The 25,219-nt window shown below is 38.7% G+C and overlaps 1 protein-coding gene and 1 non-coding gene across 6 annotated transcripts; both read left to right on the forward strand.

Annotated features, from left to right (window-relative positions):
- On the forward strand, positions 1-24,916 carry ELOC (elongin C). Of its 5 annotated transcripts, XM_064588190.1 has the most exons (6): positions 254-371; positions 789-895; positions 1,570-1,617; positions 12,561-12,614; positions 17,203-17,346; positions 24,491-24,916. In XM_064588190.1, the coding sequence occupies exons 4-6, from the start codon at positions 12,611-12,613 to the stop codon at positions 24,679-24,681; spliced, it is 339 nt and encodes a 112-aa protein (XP_064444260.1). In that variant the 5' UTR covers positions 254-371; positions 789-895; positions 1,570-1,617; positions 12,561-12,610; the 3' UTR covers positions 24,682-24,916. The 5 variants fall into 5 exon arrangements, with proteins under 5 accessions (XP_045752342.1, XP_045752339.1, XP_045752345.1 ...); XM_054512558.2 differs by lacking the exon at positions 1,570-1,617; XM_045896386.2 differs by lacking the exons at positions 254-371; positions 789-895; positions 1,570-1,617 and adding an exon at positions 1-195.
- On the forward strand, positions 24,246-24,348 carry LOC123860612 (U6 spliceosomal RNA). The gene has a single exon (XR_006794740.1). It is a non-coding gene; the product is annotated as a U6 spliceosomal RNA (small nuclear RNA).
- Positions 24,917-25,219: the final 303 nt, after the last annotated feature.

Below are 25,219 nucleotides of genomic sequence, written 5' to 3' on the forward strand. Positions count from 1 at the left end.
GACGTCCCTGCGGAAATCGGATCAGGGTCGGCGCTGCATGCTGGGAATCAGAATACCCAGAATTGGATTGGTTGGGATTTGGAACTGACCGCGGCCCCCCGAGGTTGGCCAGTGGTACTGTAGGAGAAGGGAGGGGGGCGCTGCGCACTTCCTGTAGACGGAAGCGGACGATTGACTGCGTCCCCGCCTCACCAGGTACTAATCTCCCGCGCGTTGTAGAAAGCGTCCGTGACCCGGCGGAAGTGATTCCTCTAACTGCCCCGGAACCCACCGCGGCAGGCAGCTGGGGGTGGGGGGGCGGCCCTGGAGTAGGGGCTGTGGCGGTGCGCGGGGACCCGGTGCGGTGGCTGCTGTGGCTGCAGGGCTGACGAGTGAGTCTCGGGCTGGGTGGGAACGGAGCTGCGGATCCGCGTGGAGGACGAGGAAGGCTCGTGCTGGGCGCGCACGCAATCCCACTTCCCACCCCTTCCCATTTGGGCGGGGAAGGAACGGAAGCTCTTAACCTCGCCGGGCCTCCTGAGCTCCTGGTTTGGGGGAGGGGAGAAGAGGGCGGCAGGACCTTTCTAGGCGCCGCTTGGTGGCCTCGGAAGAGGGTGAAAGGAGGGGCGGCGGCTAGCGAGTCTGGGCCTTCCCCGGGCTGAGCGCGGGGAGGGTGGAGTTAGGAGCATGGCAGCCCTGTCGCGTTTCCTTTCTGCTTACCCCGTGTGCACTCAGATACGTCCTTTTCTTGGAGTCGGTCCCCAGTCAGAGGAGTGACTCTCACAGTCACAGTCCTCCTCTTTTTCCAGCTGCAGGACCCCGAGAAGTTTACCTTCTGGGCAACTTGTCGGACGATCTCTGCCCGACTTGATAGTTTGGGACTGTCGTGCATCTGCCTTCCAGTTTTGTCTGAAAGGTATCTAGTACAGTGGCCGTTGAGTTTATCTTATGGAACTAAAATCTCTTTCGTAACATGTAGTTGTAAAGTTCATGTCGTTAGTACGGGCATTTCTACTTAGCATTTTACTTTTTCATGTTTGTGTAGAAAACAATCGAAATCCTTTAGTTTGAGTTTTTAAAATCCTTTTTTTCAAACTGCTAAACTTGCTTTTTGATCCCCAAATGGTTGTTTCCTTTTCCGTTTAGTAGACTAAGATGATAAATCTCTGATCTCGCTTACATTATATTTGTAATTCATGATGTTGAAACATCACAGTTCACACACATGGATTCGTTCATTCTAGAGATACTATGGTAAGGAAACAGCTATGGTCCCTGTCATCTTGGATATTTATTTATTGCCAGTGGTGATTTGGGGTTTATGTTTAATTTTTAAATGACTGTTATTTTTTCCCTAAGTATGAGATTTAACTAGTAACTACCATTTCAAAAAATATATATACCTTATATATATATGTTTATTTCAACTTGTAGATGCCAGTTTCATTACTTTTATAGTAATTCTGTAATGTAGTAAGGCAATAGTAGTCAGAAGTTATGGTCAGCCCTATATATCAAGTTCTAAAGTAACATTTGTGTGTACCTTATAAAGTGCTTTTTTGGTGTGTGTTTTTTTTTTTTTTAATATAGATTTTTCAGTACTATAAAATAATCTGGAAACTCTTTGCATTTATACTGGTAAGTGTACATGCATTTTAGCTAACTTGTTATAAATGTTTACTGTTCCATTATTAAATAAGATCAGGAAAAGCCCATCGAGTGATGCCTGAAATTTCAAGCCTTCGTGACTAAGAAAACAATAGTACCATTCACTCAAGAAATATTTATTGAGCATCTGCTGTATGCCAGCTACTATACCAGGCCTGCCCTCATGGACCTTGGGGAAAGAGAGGAGATGCAATAAGTATATATAAGTATATACATATATACGTATATGTATATAAGCAATTATAGTTTCAAGTGGTGATAAATGTGAAGAAATTATGTCAAGATTATAGAGTTATGTCAAGAGTCCAATTAGGTGACTAGGGTAGGGGTGTCTTAATTTTGATAGGGAAGTGAGCAAGGAAGACCTATGTCTCTGAGGAGTTGATGTTTTGCCTGGAGACCTAAATAATAGGGAAAAGCTTTTAAGGTATCAGTAATGCAAATGTAAAGACCTTAAGAGAGGAATGAACTGAACCTATTATGATACTAAAATGGCCAACGTACAGTATAGCTGGGGCACAGTGAAGGAAGAATGATGGGAAATAAAATCAGAGTAGTTAGCAAAGTCTACATGAGATACAACTTTATAGTACTTTTTCTGTTTGTAATGAGAGGCCATTAAAGGATTTTGTGCAGGGGAATGATACCTGATTTCTGTTTTTGATGACTGGTTGCTGGGTGGCAAATAGAGCAGTTGGAGGAAAGTGAGGAAACTAGTTCCTAAGGAGGCTGTAGTAGTCTAATTGAGAAATGGTAGCTTGAACTAGAGATGTAGGGTGGAAGTTTGTGAGGAATAGTATGATTTGGAATATAATTTGAAGATGGAGTCAGGTAGGCCTTGCCTTCACCCCTAGGACAGAAAAAAATTTGAGGAATCAACTGTTTTGCCTGTTTTGAGCATCTGGGTGAACAGTAGTACCACTTACTGAAATAATGAAGACAGGAGGGTACACTGGTTTCTGAGAAATCAGGAGTTTGATAATTATTATACAGCTCAGAATGTGTGCAAGTAGGCAAGTTGGATATCCACAACTATTGCCAGGGGCAGAGTCAAGCTAGGAAGATTATCTAGGGGTCATATATTTTTTTTATTATTATTTTATTTTTTTAAGATTTTATTTATTTGAGAGAGAGAGAGAGCACAAGCAGGGGGAGAGGCAGAGGGAGAGGGAGAAGTAGACTCCCCACTGAGCAGGGAGCCCGACATGGGACTCAATCCCAAGACATGGAGATCATGACCTGAGCTCAAGGCAGATGCTTAACCATCTGAGACACCCAGGTGCCCCTGGGGGTCATTTTTAATAGGTATTATGTAAACCTGTGGACTGGAGGACATCAAGTGGAGAGTATTAATGGAGAAGAGGACAGATGACCGGGAGCACTCTGGTCGAAAGAGGAGCAGCAAACAGTGATGGAAGCAGAAAAGCCAGGAGCGTGTGGCATCTGTAATACTAAGGGAAGAAACTGTTTTGGGAAGGCAGGAGTAGTCAACTGTAAGACCCTGCTAAGAGTTAGATGAGGATTAAAAATTCGCCATGTAAGCAAGTAAAGTAATGGAAATATGGTGAGCCCCTTGAAGGGACTAGTGGGCCAGAAGTCTGATCAGAGTGGGTTAAGAAGAAGTGAATGGTAGTGATGATGTTACAGCATTTTGATGTGCTGATGGGAATAATAGCAGGACAAAGTCCTTGGAGAGGTGTGCTTAGTTTAAGTGGAAAGGTTGGCCTTGGATAGGAAGGATGGTTTTTATTCAACTTTTGAAACAGGAGGGTGGACAGAGTATATGGTATGTAGATACAGGTAGGATGAAGATGGAAAACAAGGCAATTGATGTGATGTCTTTCTATTTTCTTGATAAAATAAGTAAAGTTGTCAGGGCAAGAGGAGGAGAAGGTGTTGGAGGCTTAGGAGAAGGTAGGATTTTTTTCAGAGTAGAAAAGCTAGTTTACTAGGAGGATTTCTACAATGCCAAGTGCCTATTTAAAGTGTGTGGTCACAAATTTAAAGTTGAGATCAGTCAAAATGGTATGTCTTTTCTCCAGCCACATTCATCTCTCTGGTTGAGGCTTGAGCTCACCAGAGAATTGGGTTTGCCCAGGATTGGGATGTGGGTGGGTAGATCAATCAGAGGAGAGAGCAAGGAGTTAGGGTATAAGGACTGTGAGATGTGCATGGTGCTAATCCTGATGAACTCTTAACAGTGGAATGAAGGAAGGTCAGAACTTGTTTTATATTTGTTTTTTATGTTTATTTGTAGCCTATCATTCTAAGCATTCTTTTAAATTATTTTGTAATATGTAGAATCTATAATTAGATACTATATAATGGGAGTATTTGTTCAAACTTTTTTAAACCAAAACAAAGGCATTTGGAGATCACTGTCTAAAAGAGAGGTTAGGTAGTTTACAGGGGTGAGGCAGACAGACTCCGTGGAAGCACGTAGCACTCTGGAGCCCTGTGTTGTATGAGAGCATCAACTCTGTTTAATAAAGATGGGAAATTGGGAATTATAGGCATTTGTAGAGGGAGGGAGAATTTCAGATGGGTACGATCATGAAATGGTGGCCCTGGAAGGGACTTTTAGACACAATTTAGTCCATTGTATTTGAGAGATAAACAGGAGTCTTTAACCTATCAGGATCTCAAGATAGAAATTTGGAGAGTAGAAATTCAGATGTCGCTTGCAATGACACTGTTACCTTGTGTACACTCCTTCCCCACCCCTCTCCTGATTTGGCTCATACTGTTTCTTTTGCCTGGATCTCCCTCTCCTTCCAGTTCTGCTTGGTAAAAACACCTCCATCCGTAGACCCAGATCAAAAGCTACTTTCCTTTTGTGGCTGTTCACTTAACAGATTCATAGTTCCAGATTTACTTCTTTAGGACTCCCAAAATCCTACTCCCCATCTATTAGCATCTGCAAACCTAGAGAATTTGGATTAGTTTTATTATCAGCATAAGTATCTTTTGAAAGGTTAATGAGACAGAAAACCATTTTGGATTGGTAACGTCTGTACAATGAAAGATACTTAAATTTAAGAAAAATAATAAATTTTTTTAAAAAACTTTCCCTAACTTTATTTTTTAATTGAGATATAATTAACATATCATGGAATGCTCAGTGTACCATTTAATTTTCCAGAAAGTTGCCTCATGCTTCTTCGTAATCATTCCTCCAGAAGCAGCCGCTGATCTATCACCATAAGTTCATTTTGCCTGTTCTAGAATTTCATATAAATTGAATAATACAGTATGTACTTTTTTGTTTTCCCATTCAGTATAATATTTTTGGTATTCACCTATGTCTTGTGTATTAGTAGATCATTCCTTTTTGTTGTAAATGGTATTCCTCTGTACACATATATCACAGCTTGTGTGTCATCAGGGTAACTTCGCATTTATTTTGAGTGAACTTCTGTGAACATTTTTTTTTAATCTTTTTTTTTTTAAGATTTTATTTATTTGAGAGAGAGAGCATGAGAGAGGGGAGGGTCAAAGGGAGAAGCAGACTCCCCGTTGAGCAGGGAAGCCTGCCGCGGGACTTGATCCTGTAACTCCAGGATCATGACCTGAGCTGAAGGCAGTCGCTTAACCAACTGAGCCACCCAGACGCCCCGTGAACATTTTTGTAAAAGGTTTTTTGTGGGCAAATTATTTCTTGGATAAATACTTAGGAATCCAGTGTAAGGATTTAGGAAAGTCTTGTTTATTTTTTTGCCACTTGTAAATTGGTATGAAACCAGCTATAACTTACCAAAACGTAAATAACCGAGAACATCATTCACCGTGATCTGGAGACCACTTAACATCACTGTAATGATTGTTGTGGTCTGCACCACCCTCTGTAATATTTCTGATTGATCATTTATGGCCAGTCTAAAATAGAGTTCTTAAAATACCAGAGAGATCTCTTCTAATCAAGATTCCTAAAGCCCCGGGTGCCTGGGTGGCTCAGTTGGTTAAGTGACTGCCTTCGGCTCAGGTCATGATCCTGGAGTCCCAGGATCGAGTCCCGCATCGGGCTCCCTGCTCAGCAGGGAGTCTGCTTCTCCCTCTGACCCTCCCCCCTCTCATGTGCTCTCTCTCTCTCTCATTCTCTCTCTCTCTCTCTCTCAAATAAATAAATAAAATCTTTTTTAAAAAAAAGATTCCTAAAGCCTCACAATTGATGACAGGCAGAGGGCTTGTTTCTAGAAACCAAGCCCTGCTGATGAAACATACTAATATAGTTGATTACTGAGTATTATTAGTTGAGTCATTATTCTAGTAGTAAAAACTTGGTCATTTAGGACAATTAGGCCATGGCTAATTGTTAACCATCAGAAATAGATGAGAAATTGAGGTCAATGCTTTTACTTTAAGTGACCTAATAGACTCCCTTAGTAAAAGCAAAGAACTGTCCTCTTTGACCTACTGTATACTGCCACTGAGAACAAAACTTGTTCTTCAACTCAGGGATGTTTGGGAACAAGTTTCAACCCTAGGAGATTTGAGGACATTATCAAACAAACATTTTCAGATAACTGAGTTAGTTCTAGGAAACATAAAATTCCAGAAATCATGTATAGGAATACATGCTTCATACACTTGCATTTATAATTAGCAGTTTATGGTAGTTGGTGCAAAGTTGTGAGACTGATGTTTTAATTATCATAATTTCATAAAATGTGGCTATGTCCTCGAAGTCTTTAAAATAAAAATTGTTTTAAGGATTAGAATTCATATTGACTAAACGTTAATGTGAAAGATGGAATACTATCTCCTTTAGTCACTCCCTCCCTTCAGTATAGCCCAGAATATTTCCATAAACTTAAATGTTCTTTCCTAGAAAGAACAGTTTTCATTGTGGTTGTCTGAAAGCTCTAAGTTTATTCGATGCCAACATCATGGGAAAACATGTCTTGGTCAAAAGCATGGTATCACTGAATAACTTTATTCTCTTAGAAAGCTCAGAATAGTACTATCTGTGTCTGTGGCAGATAACACTATTGTATGAAGCTTCACATTGTTAACATTACCAGTAGTTACCATTGTATTGAATACCTGGGTCACAGAGAGAGAACCTCCTTGCCTTGTGGAAACTTAAAGCTAGTAAGCAAGACAAAATATATCTAAAAAGACTTGTAAGCATTTGCATCTAATAGTGAAGAAAACTGTAAATTCCACAGTGGAGGAAAAATGGGGGAGGGGTACCATTTGCTAAAAGTATTAAGACTGCCTACACCATAATTAAATATAGGATCATTGTTATGTTGAATAGGCCAGAATGAGAATTTTAACACCTCTTGGGAGCCATAAATCCAGTGACACTATAAGCACAATTCTGGGCAGGATAGTTTGAGGTCTTATTATAAATTGGAATTACCTAACTTCTGTCAATTTGTATTACTTTGTTTTCCAAATTAATCATATTTTTTACATATAGTTAAGCACTAATCATCAGGCTGACCATCGTTCCCTTATGAGCTGCTTGGTTCTACTTGTTGTTTTGTTTCGTTTCGTTTTGTTTTAAGATTTTATTTACTTGACAGAGAGAGATAGTGAGAGCAGCAACACAAGCAGGGGCAGAGGGAGAAGGAGAAGCAGGCTCCCCGCCAAGCAGGGAGTCCAGCGTGGGACTCAATCCCAGGACCCCGGGACCATGACCCAAGCCGAAGGCAGACACCCAACCGACTGAGCCACTCAGGCTCCCCGTTTTGTTTTTTTAAGATTTTATTTATGGAGTGCCTGGGTGGCTCGGTTAAGCATCTGCCTTCTTCTTAGGCCATGATCCCAGGGTCCTGGGATAAAGCCCAACGTCATTGGGCCCTCTGCAAAGCAGGGAGCCTGCTTCTCCCTCTTCGTCTCCCTGCCGGTAGGCCTGCTTATGCTGTGTCTCCCTCTCTCTTTGTCAAATAAATCAATCTTTAAAGAGAAAAAAGGAATTCATAATGGTCTTTTTAAAAAAAAAAAGATTTTATTTATTTAGAGAGAGGGGTCGCTCACAAGTGCGAGTGGGGGTAGGGGGCATGGGGGAGAGAATCCCAAGCATAGAGCCCAATGCAGGGCTCGATACCAAGATCATACCCAACTGACTGAGCCACCTAGGTGCCGCCCCTTTTAATATTTATTTATATAAGTAATCTCTACACCAAACGTGGGGCTCAAACTCAAAACCCAAAGATCAAGAGTCACGTGCTTTTCCAGCTGAGCCAGCCAGGCGCCCCTATTTGTTTCTTTTTAAAAATCAAACTTAGGGGGGTGCCTGGTGGCTAGGTCCTTAAGTGTCTGCCTTCGGCTCAGGTCCTGGGACTGATTCCCAGGTCCTGGACTGATTCCCACATCGGGCTCCCTGCTCAGTGGGAGCCTGCTTCTCCCTCTCCCTGCCACTCCCCTGCCTGTGCGCGCGCGCTCTCTCTCTCTCTCTCTCTGACAAATAAAATCTTTTTTAAAAAATCAAATTTAGGGATACCTGGGCAGCTCAGGCAGTTAAGCATCTGCCTTTGGCTCAGGTCATGAACTTGGGGTCCTGGGATTGAGCCCAGCTGTGGGGCTCCCTGCTCAGCAGGGAGTCTGCTTCTCCCTCTTTCTCTGCCCCTCCCCCTCACTTGTGCTTGCTCACTTGCTCTCTCTCTCAAATACAATCTTTAAAAATAAATAAATGGGGCACCTGGGTGGCTCTGTCGGTTAAGCGGCTGCCTTCAGCTCAGGTCATGATCCCAGGGTCCTGGGATCGAGCCCCTCATCGGGCTCCCTGTTCAGCGGGAAGCCTGCTTCTCCCTCTCCCACTCCCCCTGCTTGTGTTCCCTCTCTCACTGTCTCTCTCTTTCTCAAATAAATCAATTAAAAAAAAAAAACTTTAAAAAATAAATAAATAAAAATCTAAATCACAGTTTTCTTAAAAAAATAGTTTTCTAGTTATTTACACTTTTGAACCTGTATTTTGGTGCATTTTATTTATTCTGCCGGAAACATGATTAATAGGCAAGAAACCACCTATTTTACATAAATGGCACCAAACTATACCTATCATTCTAATCTTGGATGGTATTCCCAAGTTGTTACACACAAAGATTTAACTTTTTCCTTTTCACTGTCCATAATAAATATTAATAATTGTAGATACACTATTTCTATTTAGCTCATTCCCTAATCGATGAACTTTTTTTAGGGTATTTTCAGTTTTTCATTTGTATACTCTTATAATCCATATCCTTCTACTTGCCTTTGCACACAAGGCTAGTGTGTCTCTAAAGTAGATATCAAGAATTGCTAGCCTTCTGATGATTCTGCTGCTACCTTCCAAAAACTGTCGTGCTATTTATTTAGTATTACCCTTTTCCCCTCTACTGCAACACTTGATTCTTAGCACATTTTAATGTTTTTAGTTTGCATGTTCTGTGATTACTGTTGGGATCAAGCATTTTTGTACAGGTCTATGAGTTATTTGCCTTTTTTTTTTTTTTTTTCCTATTTTTTCCAGAGCTCAGTGGATGTTTTATATTTGGTTCTTTAATCGTAGCATACTTTTGTGAGTGATGTCAGCTAGACATCTAACCTTATTACTTTTTTGAAGTAAATAGCCAACGTAAAAAGAAAGATAAAAGAATAGATTTGTAGCTCTTGCCATCATCTACTTAATAACCCAAGCAAATCAATTGAAAACTATTAGTACTATTAAGAGAGTTCTGCAGAGATGATGGGAATCAAAGTCAACTTTTAATGGATTTAAAAGCTTTTCTTTAAAACACCAGCAATAATCTTTCAGAAAGTATAATAGGAAAACAGACGGTATTCATAATAAAAACTATAAAGTACCTAAAAGTCCACCTAACAGGAAATGTGTAGTGATAAAATGGGACTTGCCTGACTATTTAGCAAACATGTTTATCACACTATTATAATGAAAATAGTGGATATATTGGTCAGGTATAAACAGATAAGTGAGACAGAATATAGTCTAGAAATTCCTATAATAATATAGTAAACGATAATGGTAGCATTTCAAATCCAAAGAATGGGCTGTTCAAAGATCTTTTTAGTGTTCAGTGATACTAGATTCAAAACTGATTTCAGTGTAGGTGCTAGGCTCACCTAGAATTTCTATTTGTTACTAAAAAATAAAAAACTATAAAAGAGTAACATTGATATATAACACCATAAAAGCATAATAACATCCGAGGACTTTTTGTTCATGCCTTATCTTTTTTTTTTTTTTTTTTTTTTAAGATTTTATTTATTTATTTGAGACAGAGAGAATGAGAGACAGAAGGGTCAGAGGGAGAAGCAGACTCCCTGCTGAGCAGGGAGCCCGATGCGGGACTCGATCCTGGGACTCCAGGATCATGACCTGAGCCGAAGGCAGTCGCTTAACCAACTGAGCCACCCAGGCGCCCCCCATGCCTTATCTTTTGCCTAGAACTATTTTCAACCTACTGCTCAACCACTGCTTTTACCTACCTAATTCATAATTTCAGACCTCAGCTCAGTTATGGAATAGATATTCAAATGTTTACACTCAGATTTTTCTAACCCCAAACTTAGACTTCTATAGGTAAGTTGTGGGTTACATCCAAATTTAATCATATTTTAAATACTTTGAACTTCTACATAAGAATTAGGATTACTTTTAACTGTTAATGTTAATTTACTGTTTTCTTGTTAGTGATGCGGAGTCCCCCCCCCCACCTTTGTTGTATAAATGGTGAGATTGATTTATTTTATTAGGAAGTCTACAGAGAAGCTGTTGCTACCCAAAGGGCTTCTAAGAAGTGACTTTGCATGGTTGCTTAGCTACTGCTAGTTAAATAAACATCTTAGGGGCGCCTGGGTGTCTCAGTCATTAAGCGTCTGCCTTCAGCTCAGGTCATGGTCCCAGGGTCCTGGGATCGAGCCCCACATCAGGCTCTCTGCTCAGTGGGAAGCCTGCTTCTCCCTCTCCCTCTCCCCCTGTTTGTGTTCCCTCTCTCACTGTGTCTCTCTCTGTCAAATAAATAAATAAAATCTTTTAAAAAATTAAAAAATAAATAAACATCCTAGATGTTTTGCTCTGAAGATTTTCCAGATAGAAGGTTGGCAATCGAAGTTCTTTTTCTAGCTTTTCTAGCATTTTTTTCCTTTTTCGTTTTTTTTAGAAGAATGATTACAAAGCAGTGAACAGAATAAAATAGTAATGACCAATGAATTTTTATCTACTATTATTATCATAAAGTGACACAGTACTGTTTAAATTTTAGATAAGTATCTAAGGATTTATATCAGCAGCTCTTAGCAGTAGTAGAAAAGTTTTCATGGGAGCCAGAATTGTTTACCATGGTAGTATGGAATAATGGAAAGGGGTGTTTGCTCTAAAGCAAACCTACCTAGCTTTAAATCCTCATGCTGCCACTTAAGCTGTAGAAGCTTTAAGCAAGTAGCAACCTCTTAGCATTTCTTCACCTCTAAAATGGGAATAGTAATTCCCTTGTGAAAGTGTTGTTTTAAAATAATGTATGTAAGTCATGTAGTGCAATGTTTACCACCTATTAGCCCCTCAAATTGTTGGTAATGATGTGACATTGCCCCTGTTGCCCTTACCTCATATTAGATATGGTACTTTAAATATTTCCCTCCATGCTTTGTATTCTAGGCAAATAGATAGATTTGATTCCTGCTCTCACTCTGGCATTACCTGGAACAAATTCAACCCCTCTATATATCAGTGATGCTACCTTTTTTTAAGACGAGGGATTAAGTTTCTTCCCTGCTCTAAAATGTTATGTTTCATTTTCTTCGCCCTTCCCTTAAGGCTAGAATAAAATACTGGCTAGGAATTTCTTAGAGAACAGGATGTTTTCCTGGGGTTTTTTTTTGTTGTTGTTGTTGTTTTTTAAGATTTTATTTATTCATTTGACAGAGAGAGAGACAGCGAGAGAGGGAACACAAGCAAGGGGAGTGTGAGAGGGGAGGCAGGCTTCCTGCTGAGCAGGGAGCCCGATGTGGGGCTTGACCCCAGGACCCTGGGATCATGACCTGAGCTGAAGGCAGCCGCTTTAACAACTGAGCCACCCAGGCGCCCCGGATGTTTTCCTGTTAATAACATAAATATATTGGTATAAATCCTCCTTGAAGAAATGATATGAAAATTAAAATTACTCAACATGAGCCCTTTTCCTTTAGCATTCATCATATTTTGTAAAATTTAAGATTTCTCGGGGTATCTGGGTGGTTCATTAGGTTAAGCATCTGCCTTCGGCTCAGGTCATGATCTCAGGGTCCTGGTATCAAGCCCCACATCAGGCTCTCTGCTTGGTGGAGAGTCTCCTACTTCCTCTCCCTCTGATCCTCCTCCCTGCTTGTGCTCTCTCTCTGTCTCAAATAATAAAATCTTAAAAAAAAAAATTAAGATTTCTCACAATATTGAAGATTTTCTACGATGTCACTGTTAAATTTCAGAACTTTGGTAGCCTTTTGCAGCAAGGATGGCACAGTAAAATGCATTATAAATGGCACACTTACATAAGACGAGGGCAAGCCCTTTTATGAAGGCTACTTCATGTCCTTGGATTTATCATATTGTCATTCATTCAGCAAATACGTGCTTTAGTATCCACTAGTATCTAGTAGATACAGGTATACAAAGAAATGATTAAGGCCAACAATCTCCTTCAAGTTTAATTCAACTCGTAAGGAACAACATCTGTATTTTTAAACTATTCTCAGAATAGTTACCTTAAAGAGGGGAAGAAACCCAATCTGTATTTAGACTACTATTCTGAAGGTGATCATCTTTTCTCAGATGTTCAGAAACTTGATACTGTTCCATATTATGGTGGCTGGGAAACTCTTGCATAGCAGAGAGTCCTTAAATTTGTAATACAAAGGACATTAAATAGTAATGGGTGAAAACATATTATTCCAGCATTAATCTTAAAATAGCATTGTTATATTTTCAGGAAACTACTAAAGTTCCTGTGGAAGTAAAGTAGAATTTCATAAGAACATAATGGGTAAGTTATATAAAAGTAATTTTATATTTCAACTAGTAGAAGCTGGTTTTTCTTCTCAAAGATAGGCCTTTGACATTGGTGAATGCACATAAAAAAAAATGATCAGAGTAGACTAAAATTAGTTGTTTAAATCCACAGCATCTGTTTATTACTACGGCACACCTCAGAGATATTGTGGGTTTGGTTCCAGACCACAGCAATAGAGCAAGTCAAATGAATTTTTTGGTTTCCTCATGCTTATAAAAGTTGTGTTTATACTGTACTGTAGTCTATTAAGTATATATAATACCTTAACTTAAAAATCATTTATTGCTTAAAAAAAAATGCTAATAATCTGAGCTTTTGGTGAGTCATCACTGATCACAGCTCACCATAACAAAAACAGTAATAATGAAAAAGTTTGAAATATTATGAGAATTACAAAAATGTGACACAGATACACAAAGTGAGCAAATGCTGTTGAAAAATGGCACCAACAGACTTGCTCAGTGCAGGGTTGCCACATACCTTCAATTTGTAAAAACTGCAAAGCACAATAAGACAAGGTATGCCTGTATGTATTTTTGAAAGGTAGATAAGTAATGTTTTTGTGCCAAGTATAATTTGTGATTGCTAGTAAGTAATAGCAACTGAAGAAATTAGAAACTTTCCCAAAAAACATATAAAGTGCTTTAATTCGCAAAAAAAAATGCAAGAATTATAAATTTAATTGACAATTGTTTTTATTTTCTGAGATTGGCAAAACCTGCTAAATATTTATATGCTTGAGTAGTCTATAATTTACAAGTTACTTACATCCTTATAAGTCCCCCAGCTTTTTATTATGAAAAATTGCAAGAATGATACACTATGTAGCCTTCAGTGATTGTTAATGTTTTGCCACATTTGCTTTCCTTGTGTTTATTGGTGTATGGGTATTGTGTATATACCCATATACACACACATGGGTATTTTTCTGTACATTTATTTAGTTGTATAGTATCACCTCACATCTAAATACTGGAGTAGGCATCTCCTAACTTGGTCCATATTCAGAATTTCCCAGTTGTTTCAGTAGTGTTCTTTATTGCAGGTATGTTATAGACATACCTTGTTTTATTGTGCTTCATATTGCACTTCACAGATATTGCGTGGGGTTTTTGTGTTGGTTTTTTTTTTTTTTTTTTTTAACAAATTGAAGGTTTGTGGCCACCCTGTGTGGACCAAGTCTATTGGTGCCATTTTTCCAACTGCAGTTGCTCATTTCATGTCTCTCACATTTTGGTAATTCTCACAATATTTCACTTTTCCATTATTATTATTATATTTGTTATGGTGTCAGTGATCTTTGATGTTACTATTGTAATTGTTGTGAGATGCCATGAACCATGCCCACATAAGACAGGGAACTTAATCGATACATGTTGTGTGTGTTCTGACTGCCGCACCGACCAGCTCTTCCCTCATCTCTCTCTCTCTCCTCAGACCTCCCTATTCCCTGAGACACAAAAATTGAAATTAGGCTAATTAATAACCCTACAATGACCTCCAAGTATTCAAGTGAAAGGAAGAATTGTACCTCTCTCACTTTCAATCAACAGCAAGAGATGATTAAGCTTAGTGAGGAAAGCATGTCAAAAGCTGAGACAGGCCGAAAGCTATGCCTCTTGTGCCAAACAGTTAGCCAAGATGTGAATGCAAAAGAAAAGTTCTTCAAGGAAATTAAAAGCGCTACTCCGGTGAACACGAATAATAAAAAAGTGAAACAGACTTACTGCTGATGGAGAAAGTCTGAGTGGTCTGGATAGAAGATCAAACCAGCCATACCAGTCCCTTAAACCAAAGCCTAATCCAGAGCGATGCCCTGACTCTTCAATTCTGTGAAGGCTGAGAGAGGTGAGGAAGCTGTAAAAGAAAAGTCTGAAGCTAGCAGAAGCTGGCTCATGAGGTTAAAGGTAAAGCAGCAAGTGCTGATGTAGAATCTACAGCAAGTTACCCAGACCCAGCTAAGGTAATTAATGAGGGTGGCTATACTAAACAGATCTTCAGTGGAGATGGAACACCTCATATTGGAAAAAGATGCCATCTTTGATAGCTAGAGAGGAGAAATCGGCACCTGGCTTCAAAGCTTCAAAGGACAGGCTAACTCTTGTTAGGAACTAACGCAGCTGGTTATTTTCAGTAGAAGCCAGTGCTCACTGAACATTGCAAAAATCCTAGAGCCTTTCAGAATTATGCTAAATCTACTCTGCTTGTGCTTTATAAATGGAACAAAGCCTGGATGACAGCACATCTATTTACAACATGGTTTACTGAATATTTTAAGCCTACTCTTGTTACTTTAGAAGTACATCCCGTAAGGTACAGCTGCCACAGATAGTGATTCTTCGGATGCATCTGGTTAAAGTAAACTGAAAACCTGTAATTCACCATTCTAGACGCCATTAAGAATACATGTGGTTCATGGGAGGAGGTCAAAATATCAACATTAATAGCAGTGTGGAAGAAGTTGATTCCAGCCCTCATGGATGACTTTAAGAGGTTCAGGACTTCAGTGGAGGAAGTAAATGTAGATGTGGTAGAAATAGCAACAATTAGAATTGGGAGTGGAGCCTCAAGATGTGACCGAATTGCTACAATTTCATGATAAAACTTGAATAGATGAGTTGAATCTTATGGATGAACAACGAAAGTGGTTTCTTGAGATGGAATCCACTCCTGATAAAGATGCTGTGATAATTGTTGAAATGACAACAAAGGAATTAGAATATTATGTAAATTTAGTTGATAAAGCGGTGGCAGGGATTGAGAAGATTGACTCCAGTTTTGAAGGAAGTTCTGCTGCGGATCAGATGCTGTCAAACAGAATCACGTGCTACAGAGAAATCATTCCTAAAAGGAAGAGTCAGTCAATGCAGCAAACTTCACTGTTGTCTTATTTTAAGAAAATGCCACAGCCACCTCAGCCTTCAGCAACCACAGCCCTGATCAGTCAGTGACCCATCAGCATCAAGGCAAGACCCTCCACCAGCAAAAAGATTACTACTCACTGAAAACTCAGACAGTGGTTAGCATTTTTTAGCAATAAAGTATTTTTAATTAAGGTATAAACATTTTTCTTTTAGACATAATGATACTGCACACTAAATAAACTATAATATGCTGTAAACAAAACTTATATTCACTGGGAAACCAGAAAGTGGATTTGACTCACTTTTGCATTATTTGCTTTATTGTGGTGGTCTAGAACTGAACCCACAGTATCTCCAAGGTATCCCTGTGTTTTATATCCAGGATCCAATCAAGGATCACTTACTGCATTAATCTGTCTCTTTAGTCTCCTTTAAATAGTTCCCTTCTTTTGGGGGCATGAGGAGTGAAGTCTTTCATGACACTTTAAAATTTAGATTTATCTGAGTGTTTACTCCTGATTAGATTCAGATTAGACATTTTGGGCAGCAATAGTACATAAGTGATTTTTATATTTATTAATCTTATTTGAGGGATTTTTAAATTATTAAATGAATAAACCAATGGATATTTGTAGCTTGAATACTTCAGCTTTATCCTCTGTACTTCTTTTTGTAGGGCTTCCTAAGTTTTTAGAATAAGCCTTAAGACACTTTCTTTCAGATATTGGTAACCATAAAAATTAAAGTTTTGTCAGTACAACACTGTGAAAGTTATAGGTGTTAGAAAGCTCTTAAAGGGCTATACAAAAAATGTATACTCCCAAGAAGGTTACATGGAGCTAGCTACTGTCGCTGAAGCCGGCGCGGTGGCAGTGAGGGGGCTGGCCGTAGGGGCACAGCTGCCCTGTCTCCTTACCTCTGCTTTGGATTTCAAAGGCTGCTGTTTGTCTGTATTCATCACTTCAGTCATGTAATAATTTAAACTCAGAAATAAAATGTTTTGATCATTATTTTTATGGATTAAGAGTAAAGATACTAAGTAAAAAGGAGCCCTAACTTTTAGAAGTAGGAGCTTGTCAGAGAAGGTGAAATCATATGACATACATTCTTTCGTAAATGCACACAGTGCATCTTATGTTAACATTGAGTATTTCCAATGATTTAATTTAAAGTTTTACTATTTGATCATTTTGTTTGAGCTTTCAAAGTTGAATGTGTTGCTGTGTTCACAAAAAAAATTGTTAATACTTCCATGAAAAATACTGGTAAATTTACATCTAAAGTAACAGCCTTGAACGTAGTTTATTCTGACATTGGAAAATGTTCAGAGAATAATAAAACAAGGAGTTAAAAAACCTTAAAATCTTGTAGATGTGGGTGCCTGGGTGGCTCAGTTGGTTGGGCGGCTGCCTTCGGCTCGGGTCATGATCCTGGAGTCCCGGGATCGAGTCCCGCATCGGGCTCCCTGCTCGGCAGGGAGTCTGCTTCTCCCTCTGACCCTCCTCCCTCTCATGCTCTCTGTCTCTCATTCTCTCTCTCTCAAATAAATAAATAAAATCTTTAAAAAAAAAAAAATCTTGTAGATGTTACCATACAGAAATATTTCTGTTCTGAGTTACTCAAATATTAACCTTGGTAAATTGGCTTATTTTTAATTTTGTGATTCAAAAATCATTTTACTACTTACTGTACTTTAGATGGAGAAGAGAAAACCTATGGTGGCTGTGAAGGCCCTGATGCCATGTATGTCAAATTGATATCTTCGGATGGTCATGAATTTATTGTAAAAAGAGAACATGCACTAACATCTGGAACAATAAAAGCAATGTTGAGTGGCCCAGGTAGGTACATGTCTTTATTTTCTGTTAATAAATCTTCACTTTTAATGTGTTTTTACTTGAATTAAGTGACTCATAACATTAAATGAGACAGTAACTGTTCTAACATTATTGCATGGTTATGTTGCATTGGAAAAATTGATTTTTGCCAGTTCCTGTTTTCAGTTATTTACCCTAATAGGAAGAGTCTTTTCCCTACATTAGTTACCATGGTTAATTTCTTCACCACAAAAGGACTCTGATGGTGATTTGTGCTCCTAATTATATATAAAGTTGATTTTTAGAAGTTACCACTTCCCAAACATCTATTTTTTTTTTTTTTTAAGATTTTATTTATTTGACAGAGACACAGCAAGAGAGGGAACACAAGCAGGGGAAATGGGAGAGGGAGAAGCAGGACCCTGGGATCATGACCCGAGCCGAAGGCAGACGCTTAATGACTGAGCCACCCAGGCACCCCTCCCAGACATCTATTCTTAACTCTTTCTTTCTCTTTTTTGTTCCTTTGAGATAATTTTTGTTTTTTTACCTCAAGGAAATTTTTTTTTGAGGATTGGAATTTTCGAGAGCATACAATAATACCAATTTTAACTTTTGGAGGAAACACCAAACTGCACAGTAGCTGCACCATCTTACAATCCTACCACCACTGTATGAGTATTCTAGTTTCTCCACATTTTCAGACATTTCTGTTCCCGTTTTTTTGATTCTAGCCATCCTAATGGGTGTGAAGTGGTTTCTCATTGTATTTTGTTTCAAGATTTATTTATTTAAGAGAGAGAGTAACAAGCAGGGAAAGGTACAGAGGGAGAGGAAGAGAATCTCAAGCAGACTCCCCGCTGAGCACGGAGCCCAATGCAGGACTCAGTCTCAAGACCCTGAGATCAGGATCTGAGTGGAAACCAAGAGTCAGACGCCTAACTGACTGAACTACTCAGGCACTTTCCATTGTATTTTGGATTAGCATTTCTCTAAGGACTGATGCTAAACATCACTTCTGGTGTTTGCTATACATTTATATATCATCTTTGGAGAAATGTCTATTCAAATCTGTTGCATATTTTTCAATTCAGTTGTGTGTCTTTTTGTTACTGAGTTGTAAGAGTTCTTTATAAATTCTGGACGCTAACCCCTTATCAGACATACCATTTGCAAATATTTTCTTATAACAGTTCTATGATTTTATTTATTAATTTTTAAAGACTTTACCTATTTAGGGGCGCCTGGGTGGCTCAGATGGTTGAGCGTCTGCCTTCGGCTCAGGTCATGATCTCAGGGTCCTGGGATCGAGTCCCGCATCAGGCTCCCTGCTCCTGGGGAGCCTGCTTCTCCCTCTGCCTCTCTCTCTCTCTCTCTGTCTCTCATGAATAAATAAATAAAATCTTTAAAAAAAAAAAAAAAAAGACTTTACCTATTTGACAGAGCGAGCACAAGCAGGGGGAACAGAAGAGGGAGAGGGAGAAGCAGGCTCCCTGCTGAGCAGGGAACCCAATGCGGGGCTCGATCCCAGGACCTTGGGACTATGACCTGAGCTGAAGGCAGACGCTTAACTGACTCAGCCACCCACGCATCCCCAGTTTTATGGTTTTAGCTTTTACATTTAGGTCTTTGATTTTAAGTGAATTTTTGTATATGGTGTGAGGTAATGATTCAGCCTCATTCTTTCTAATGTGGGCTTTCTAGTACCATTTGTTAAAGAGACTGTTCTTTCCCCCATTTAATGGTCTTGACACCTTGTTGAAAATAAGTTAACCATAGCTATGTGGGTTTATTTATGGGTTCTCAACTCTCTTCCATTGAGAGTCCTTTTTTTTTTTAATTTTTTTTCTTTTAAGTAATCTCTACACCCAATGTGAGGCTTGAACTCAAAACCCTGACATCAGGAGTTGTATGCTCTACCCACTGAGCCAACCAGGTGCCCCATTCCATTGATCTATTCTTATAATACCACAATATTTTAATTACTATTGCTTTGTAGTAAGCTATGAAATAGGGAATTACGAAGCCTCTAACTTTGTTTTACTTTTTCAAGGATTGTTTTGGCTATTTGAGGTCCCTTGTTTGTTTTGGGGTTTTTTTAGTTTTGATTTAAATTCCAGTTAGTTAATATACAGCATATTAGTTTCAGGTGTACAATATAGTGGTTCAGCACTTCCATGCAACACCCAGTGTTCGTTACAAGTGCGGTCCTTAGTTCCCATCACCTATTTAATCCATCCCCACACCTACCTCCCTTCCAGTAACCATCAGTTTGTTCTGTGTAGTTAAGAATCTGTTTCTTGCTTTGCCTCTCTACTTTTTTCCCCCTTTGCTCATTTGTTTTCTTTCTTAAATTCCGCACATGATTGAAACTGTATGGTATTTGTCTTTCTCTGACTGACTTATTTTGCTTAGCATAGTATCTGGCTTCATCCATGTTGTTGCAAATGGCAGGATTTAATTCTTTTTTATGGCTGAGTAATAGTCCTCTGTGTGTGTGTGTGTGCGCGCGTGCGTGTGTGTGTGCGCGCGCGTGTGTGTGTGTGTGTGTCTACACACCACATACCACATCTTTATCCATTCATCAGTTGATGGATACTTGGGCTATTTCCATAATTTGGCTATGGTAGATAATGCTGCTATAAATATCGGGGTGCATATATCCCTTTGAATTAGTATTTTTGTATTCTTTAGGTAAAAACATAGTAGTGCAATTGCTGGATCATAAGGTAGTTCTATTTTTAACTTTTTGAGGAAACTCCATACTGTTTTCCAGAGTGGCTGCACCAGTTTGCATTCCCACCAACAGTGCAAGAGGATTCCCCTTTCTCCACATCCTTGCGAACACCTGTTGTTTCTTGTGTTGTTGACTTTAGCCATTCTTTCTTTTTTTTTTAAGATTTCATTTATTTATTAGAGAGAGAGAGAGCACAAGTAGGCAGAGCGGCAGGCAGAGGGAGAGGGAGAAGCACGATCCCCGCTGAGCAGAGAGCCCGATATGGGGCTTGATCCCAGGACCTGGGATCATGACCTGAGCTGAAGGCAGATGCTTAACTGAGCCACCCAGGCACCCCCGACTTTAGCCATTCTGACAGATGTGAGATGATACCTCATTGTAGTTTTGATTTGCATTTCCCTTATGATGAGGGATGTTGAGTATCTTTTCATGTGTCTTTTGGCCATCTGTATGTCTTCTTTGGAAAAATGTCTATTCATGTCTTCTGCCCATTTTTTAATTAGATTATTCAGTTTTTCGGGTGTTAAGTTTTATAAGTTCTTTATATATTTTGGATACTCGCCCTTTATCGGGTATGTCATTTACAAATATCTTCTCCTATTCCATAGGTTGCCTTTTAGTTTTGTTGATTGTTTCTATTTGAGGTCACTTGTAATTCCTTTTCTATATTTTTTACTATGGAGATTTTAAAACACACATAAAAATAGAATAGTATGATACACTTCCATGTACCCGTCAACCAGCTCCAGTTTTATCAACGTTTTGCCAATCTTATTTCATCTATTAGCAGTTTTTTTTACGAGTATTTCAACGAAATAAGTCCCTGCTAGTGTCATTTGACTTGCAAAATCTATGATAGTTCCCCTGCATGCTCCCTTTTTTTCAGGTCATGAATTTTTCGGAGAAACACCGTTATTTGTAAAATGTCCACATCTAGATTAGACTTAATGTTTCATCTTGTAAGCTTATAATTAGAACTCTAGAGGTTTGATTAGAATCCAGTTCATTTTTCTAGATAAGAATACTTTATAGGTGGTACTACTGTATTCCTATTGTCTCAATCTTTTAGCAATGTTGAGACTGATTAGTGGGTTCCAGGATTAGCAAGCTGATTCATTCATCTATGAACAGTTCTGCAGTCAGATTTTCATATAATGCTTGTAGCATTCATTGTAATTATTGCTGAGATTTACTTCATTTGGAATTACAAAACAGTGATTTTCTAACTCTTATAATATCTTCTGCATTTATTAGTTAGAATTCTCCTATAAGGAACTATTTGGTTATCCTGAAATATACTCTTTATAGCAAAGAAAAGATAAATGCTTGATTTTTTTTTTCCCTTTACATATAATTTTTCAGTGTAATGAAATGATTCTTCAGCATCCTCCAGTAGCAAAGAGTATTTTGGTTTTTGTTTCGGTTTTTTTGGGTATCATTTTCAACTTGTGACTTTTTATTATTTTAATTTTTTTTTTTAATCTAGTGCAGTCCTCCTCACTGGTGCTCAAATTGCCCCCATTTGCTCAATTTTTATGCCAGAAGGAGCCACATCGGGTTGACTCCTGTGTCCTTTTGACATGGCTCTGGTAGTCTTGGATAGCTATACTACTTTCTATAATAAGATTTTTTTTCTCTTTTTTTTTTTTTAAAGATTTTATTTATTTATTTATTTGACAGAGAAGGACACAGCGAGAGAGGGAACACAAGCAGGGGGAGTGGGAGAGGGAGAAGCAGGCTTCCCGCCGAGCAGGGAGCCTGATACGGGGCTCGAACCCAGGACCCTGGGGTCACGACCTGAGCCGAAGGCAGACGCTTAACAACTGAACCACCCAGGCGCCCCTCTATAATAAGATTGCTCAGGCTTATTTGATACATTATTCTCTAATTTTGAAAACACATTTTTCCAAAGGGCTGTTTTCTTGTAGTGGAAAATGGTACTTAGGAACCCCAGTCTGGTTGTTAGCAGTACTCATTGCTCATGGGTTGAATTACTTTTGGACTTTTCTACTGGGTAGAGCTAGGATGTACTTTAGAAAAACAAGGTCATGGGTGTCAACAAATTTTAATTAATAATAAAATTAAAGATGTTTGGTTTTTGTAAGGTTGATCTCCTTTAGTTTATCTGCAACCCAAAACTAATGTTTGCATGAAAAGGAATGAAGTACTGATACATGCAACCTTCAAAATATGATGCTAAGTGAAAGGAGCCAGACACAAAAGGTCTCATGTGGTAGGATTCCATTTGTATAAAATATCCAGAATAGATAAATCCACAGAGACAGAAAGATTGGTGTTTGGCAGAGGCTGGGGGGTGGGAAAACTGTTTAAAGGGTATGGGATTTTATTTTGGGATGATGAGAATGTTTTGGAACTAGATAGCATTGGTGGTTGCACAACACATTAAATGTACACTGAATCGTATACTCTGAAATGGTTAATTTTATGTTATATGAATTTCACCTCAAAAAACCCCAATGTTTGTCTAATATCAAAAGCTTACTGGGCACCTGGGTGGCTTACTGGTTAAGCATCTGCCTTCGGTTCAGGTCATGATCTCAGGATTCTGGTATCGAGCCCCACATCAGGTTCTCTGCTCAGCAGCAAGTCTGCTTCTCCCTCTCCCTCTGAGATCTCTCTCACTCTCTTATAAATAAATAAATAAATAAAATCCTTTTTTTAAAAAAAAGCTTACTAAGTGTCTTGGTAATATTTCATGCATATGTTCAAGAAAGAGAGTTTTAGTCATTGACAATCCAAAATTTACCTCATTGCTATGAATTCTTCATTCAATCCTGCTCTCCTTTCTTCTCACCCCACCCCCAACCAATAGACAGTTATTAGAAAACTTTTAAAAAACTACATTCTCAGAAAGCACATTTTTCTACCTTTTATATTCAGTACACAGTGCTAGTGCTAGACTGCTAAGAAACTATTTTATCCCTCTAGTAAATGCTAAATGCTGTAAACTCTCTATAGCTAAAGAAATTTTGAGAGATCATTAAAAAGTTTATAAAGTGTTACTAAAACAGGGGCGCCTGGGTGGCTCAGTCGTTAAGCGTCTGCCTTCGGCTCAGGTCATGATCCCAGGGTCCTGGGATCGAGCCCCACATCGGGCTCCCTGCTCCACGGGAAGCCTGCTTCTCCCTCTCCCACTCCCTCTGCTTGTGTTCCCTCTCTCGCTGTGTCTGTCTCTGTCAAATAAATAAAATCTTAAAAAAAAAAAAGTGTTACTAAAACAAAGGGAAATAGCTTATGAGGAGCTCTCCTTAACATAGTCACAATTTTGAAAACTAAAGGGGGAAACAATGGGTTTGCTTTCTTGAGAAAATGTTTTTAAATAGCATTACATTTATTACTTATTTTTACATGTCAACTCATTATAGCACAGGGCTCCTGATGATCCACAAAGACTTGATCCATAAACTGAATCTTCTAAAAGATTTGTCTTTTTTTGTATCCTATTCACCCTTACTTAATCATGCCACCATGATTCTTAGGAAAAGCTAAAGTGTCCAGAGTCCTGGAAGAAAATTAGAATTTTAAAATACAGTCTTGATTAATCTCAGTTGCGATCTTAATAAAGATTTTTTTATATTTATACTCGAGATCGGAGTTACATTATTTCGTTTGATGCTAGTTGGGTTCATTCTTTTCACATTGTATTAGTTTGCTAGGGCTGCTGTAACAAAGTACCATGGACTGAATGATTTAAACAATAAAAATTGACTTTCTCATAATTCTGAAGGGTAGGAATTTGAGATCAAGGTATTGTTAGGGTTTCTTCTGAGGCCTCTCTCCTTGCCTTGATGGCTGTCTTCTCCCTGTGTTCTTCACCTTGTGTTCCCTCTGTGTGGCTATAACTTAACCTCCTGTTCTTTTTTTTTTTTAAGATTTTTTTTTTATTGATTTATTTGACAGAGAGAGATACCAGCGAGAGAGGGAACACAAGCAGGGGGAGTGGGAGAGGGAGAAGCAGGCTTCCCGCCAAGCAGGGAGCCCAATGCGGGGCTCCATCCCAGGACCCTGGGATCATGACCTGAGCCGAAGGCAGACACTTAACAACTGAGCCACCCAGGCGCCCTTAACCTCCTGTTCTTATAAGGATACCAGTCATATTAGATTAGGGTCCACTCTAATAATCCTGTTTTGTCTTAATTACCTCTTCAAAGACCCCATCCCATGGGTCATTAAGCAGCACCTATACTAAAACTGGAATGATACAGAGAAGATTAGCATGGCCCCTGTGCAAGGATGATACACAAATTTGAGAAGCATTCCATGGTTTTTAAAATGTTTCCTTAACAGAAAAAAAAGGCGGGGGGAGATCCTATCTCCAAATATGGTCACTTTTGGAAGTACTGAGAGTTAGGACTTCCCAACATAGGAATTCATTCAGCCTATAACAAACCTACTCCTTTTCTTTTACAGGTCAGTTTGCAGAGAACGAAACTAATGAAGTCAATTTTAGAGAGATTCCTTCACATGTGCTATCAAAAGTATGCATGTATTTTACCTACAAGGTTCGCTACACTAACAGCTCCACAGAGATTCCTGAATTCCCAATTGCACCTGAAATTGCACTGGAACTGCTGATGGCTGCGAACTTCCTAGATTGTTAAATAAAATAAATTATAATAAACTGTTAACTTTTTTCAGTATTTAATACCTGTAGTTGAGTTAGTAATTTTTTCATATATAGCATGTTGCCTGTGTGCAGTTGAACTTTAAAGTTCACTGCAAAGCAGATTATCTTCTGTTCTTTTGCATAGCAATCAGAGTTGAAATTTGTTTGCTACATCAACAAATTAAGGACATTTTCACAAATTGAGAAATAAACAAATATGCCAATTCGTAGGTGGTTTTGCCTTATCCTTTGGATGGGATTTTTAAAATTAGAGCAGTGGTGATATAGTAAATACTGAAATTTAAGCATAAATGAACACATTCTACAGGTAAATAATGGGGCTACGTATTTTTGTGTTTTCAGTGTTTTTTTTAAACCTATTCTGATCTTATAGCCGTTGTTAGCATTACTAGAGTTATGCAAATAATTGCATTATAAACATGTTTATAACTTAGCCAAAACATTGATTTTTATAACTGTCAAAGACATAAGAGGTGACATTTCTTATGTGTCTTTTGATAAACTGCAGTATT

This window comes from Mirounga angustirostris, unplaced genomic scaffold (genome assembly GCF_029215605.1).
Source record: "Mirounga angustirostris isolate CCGP_5_RB_7025 unplaced genomic scaffold, mMirAng1.0.hap1 SCAF_4, whole genome shotgun sequence".
In the NCBI taxonomy this organism is placed as follows: domain Eukaryota; kingdom Metazoa; phylum Chordata; class Mammalia; order Carnivora; family Phocidae; genus Mirounga; species Mirounga angustirostris.

Bases quoted from the DNA above. Each gene is read 5' to 3' on its own strand.
- ELOC (XM_045896386.2), top strand. The intron at 17,347-24,490 runs GTAGGTACATGT...TTTCTTTTACAG, and splicing joins AGCAATGTTGAGTGGCCCAG to GTCAGTTTGCAGAGAACGAA.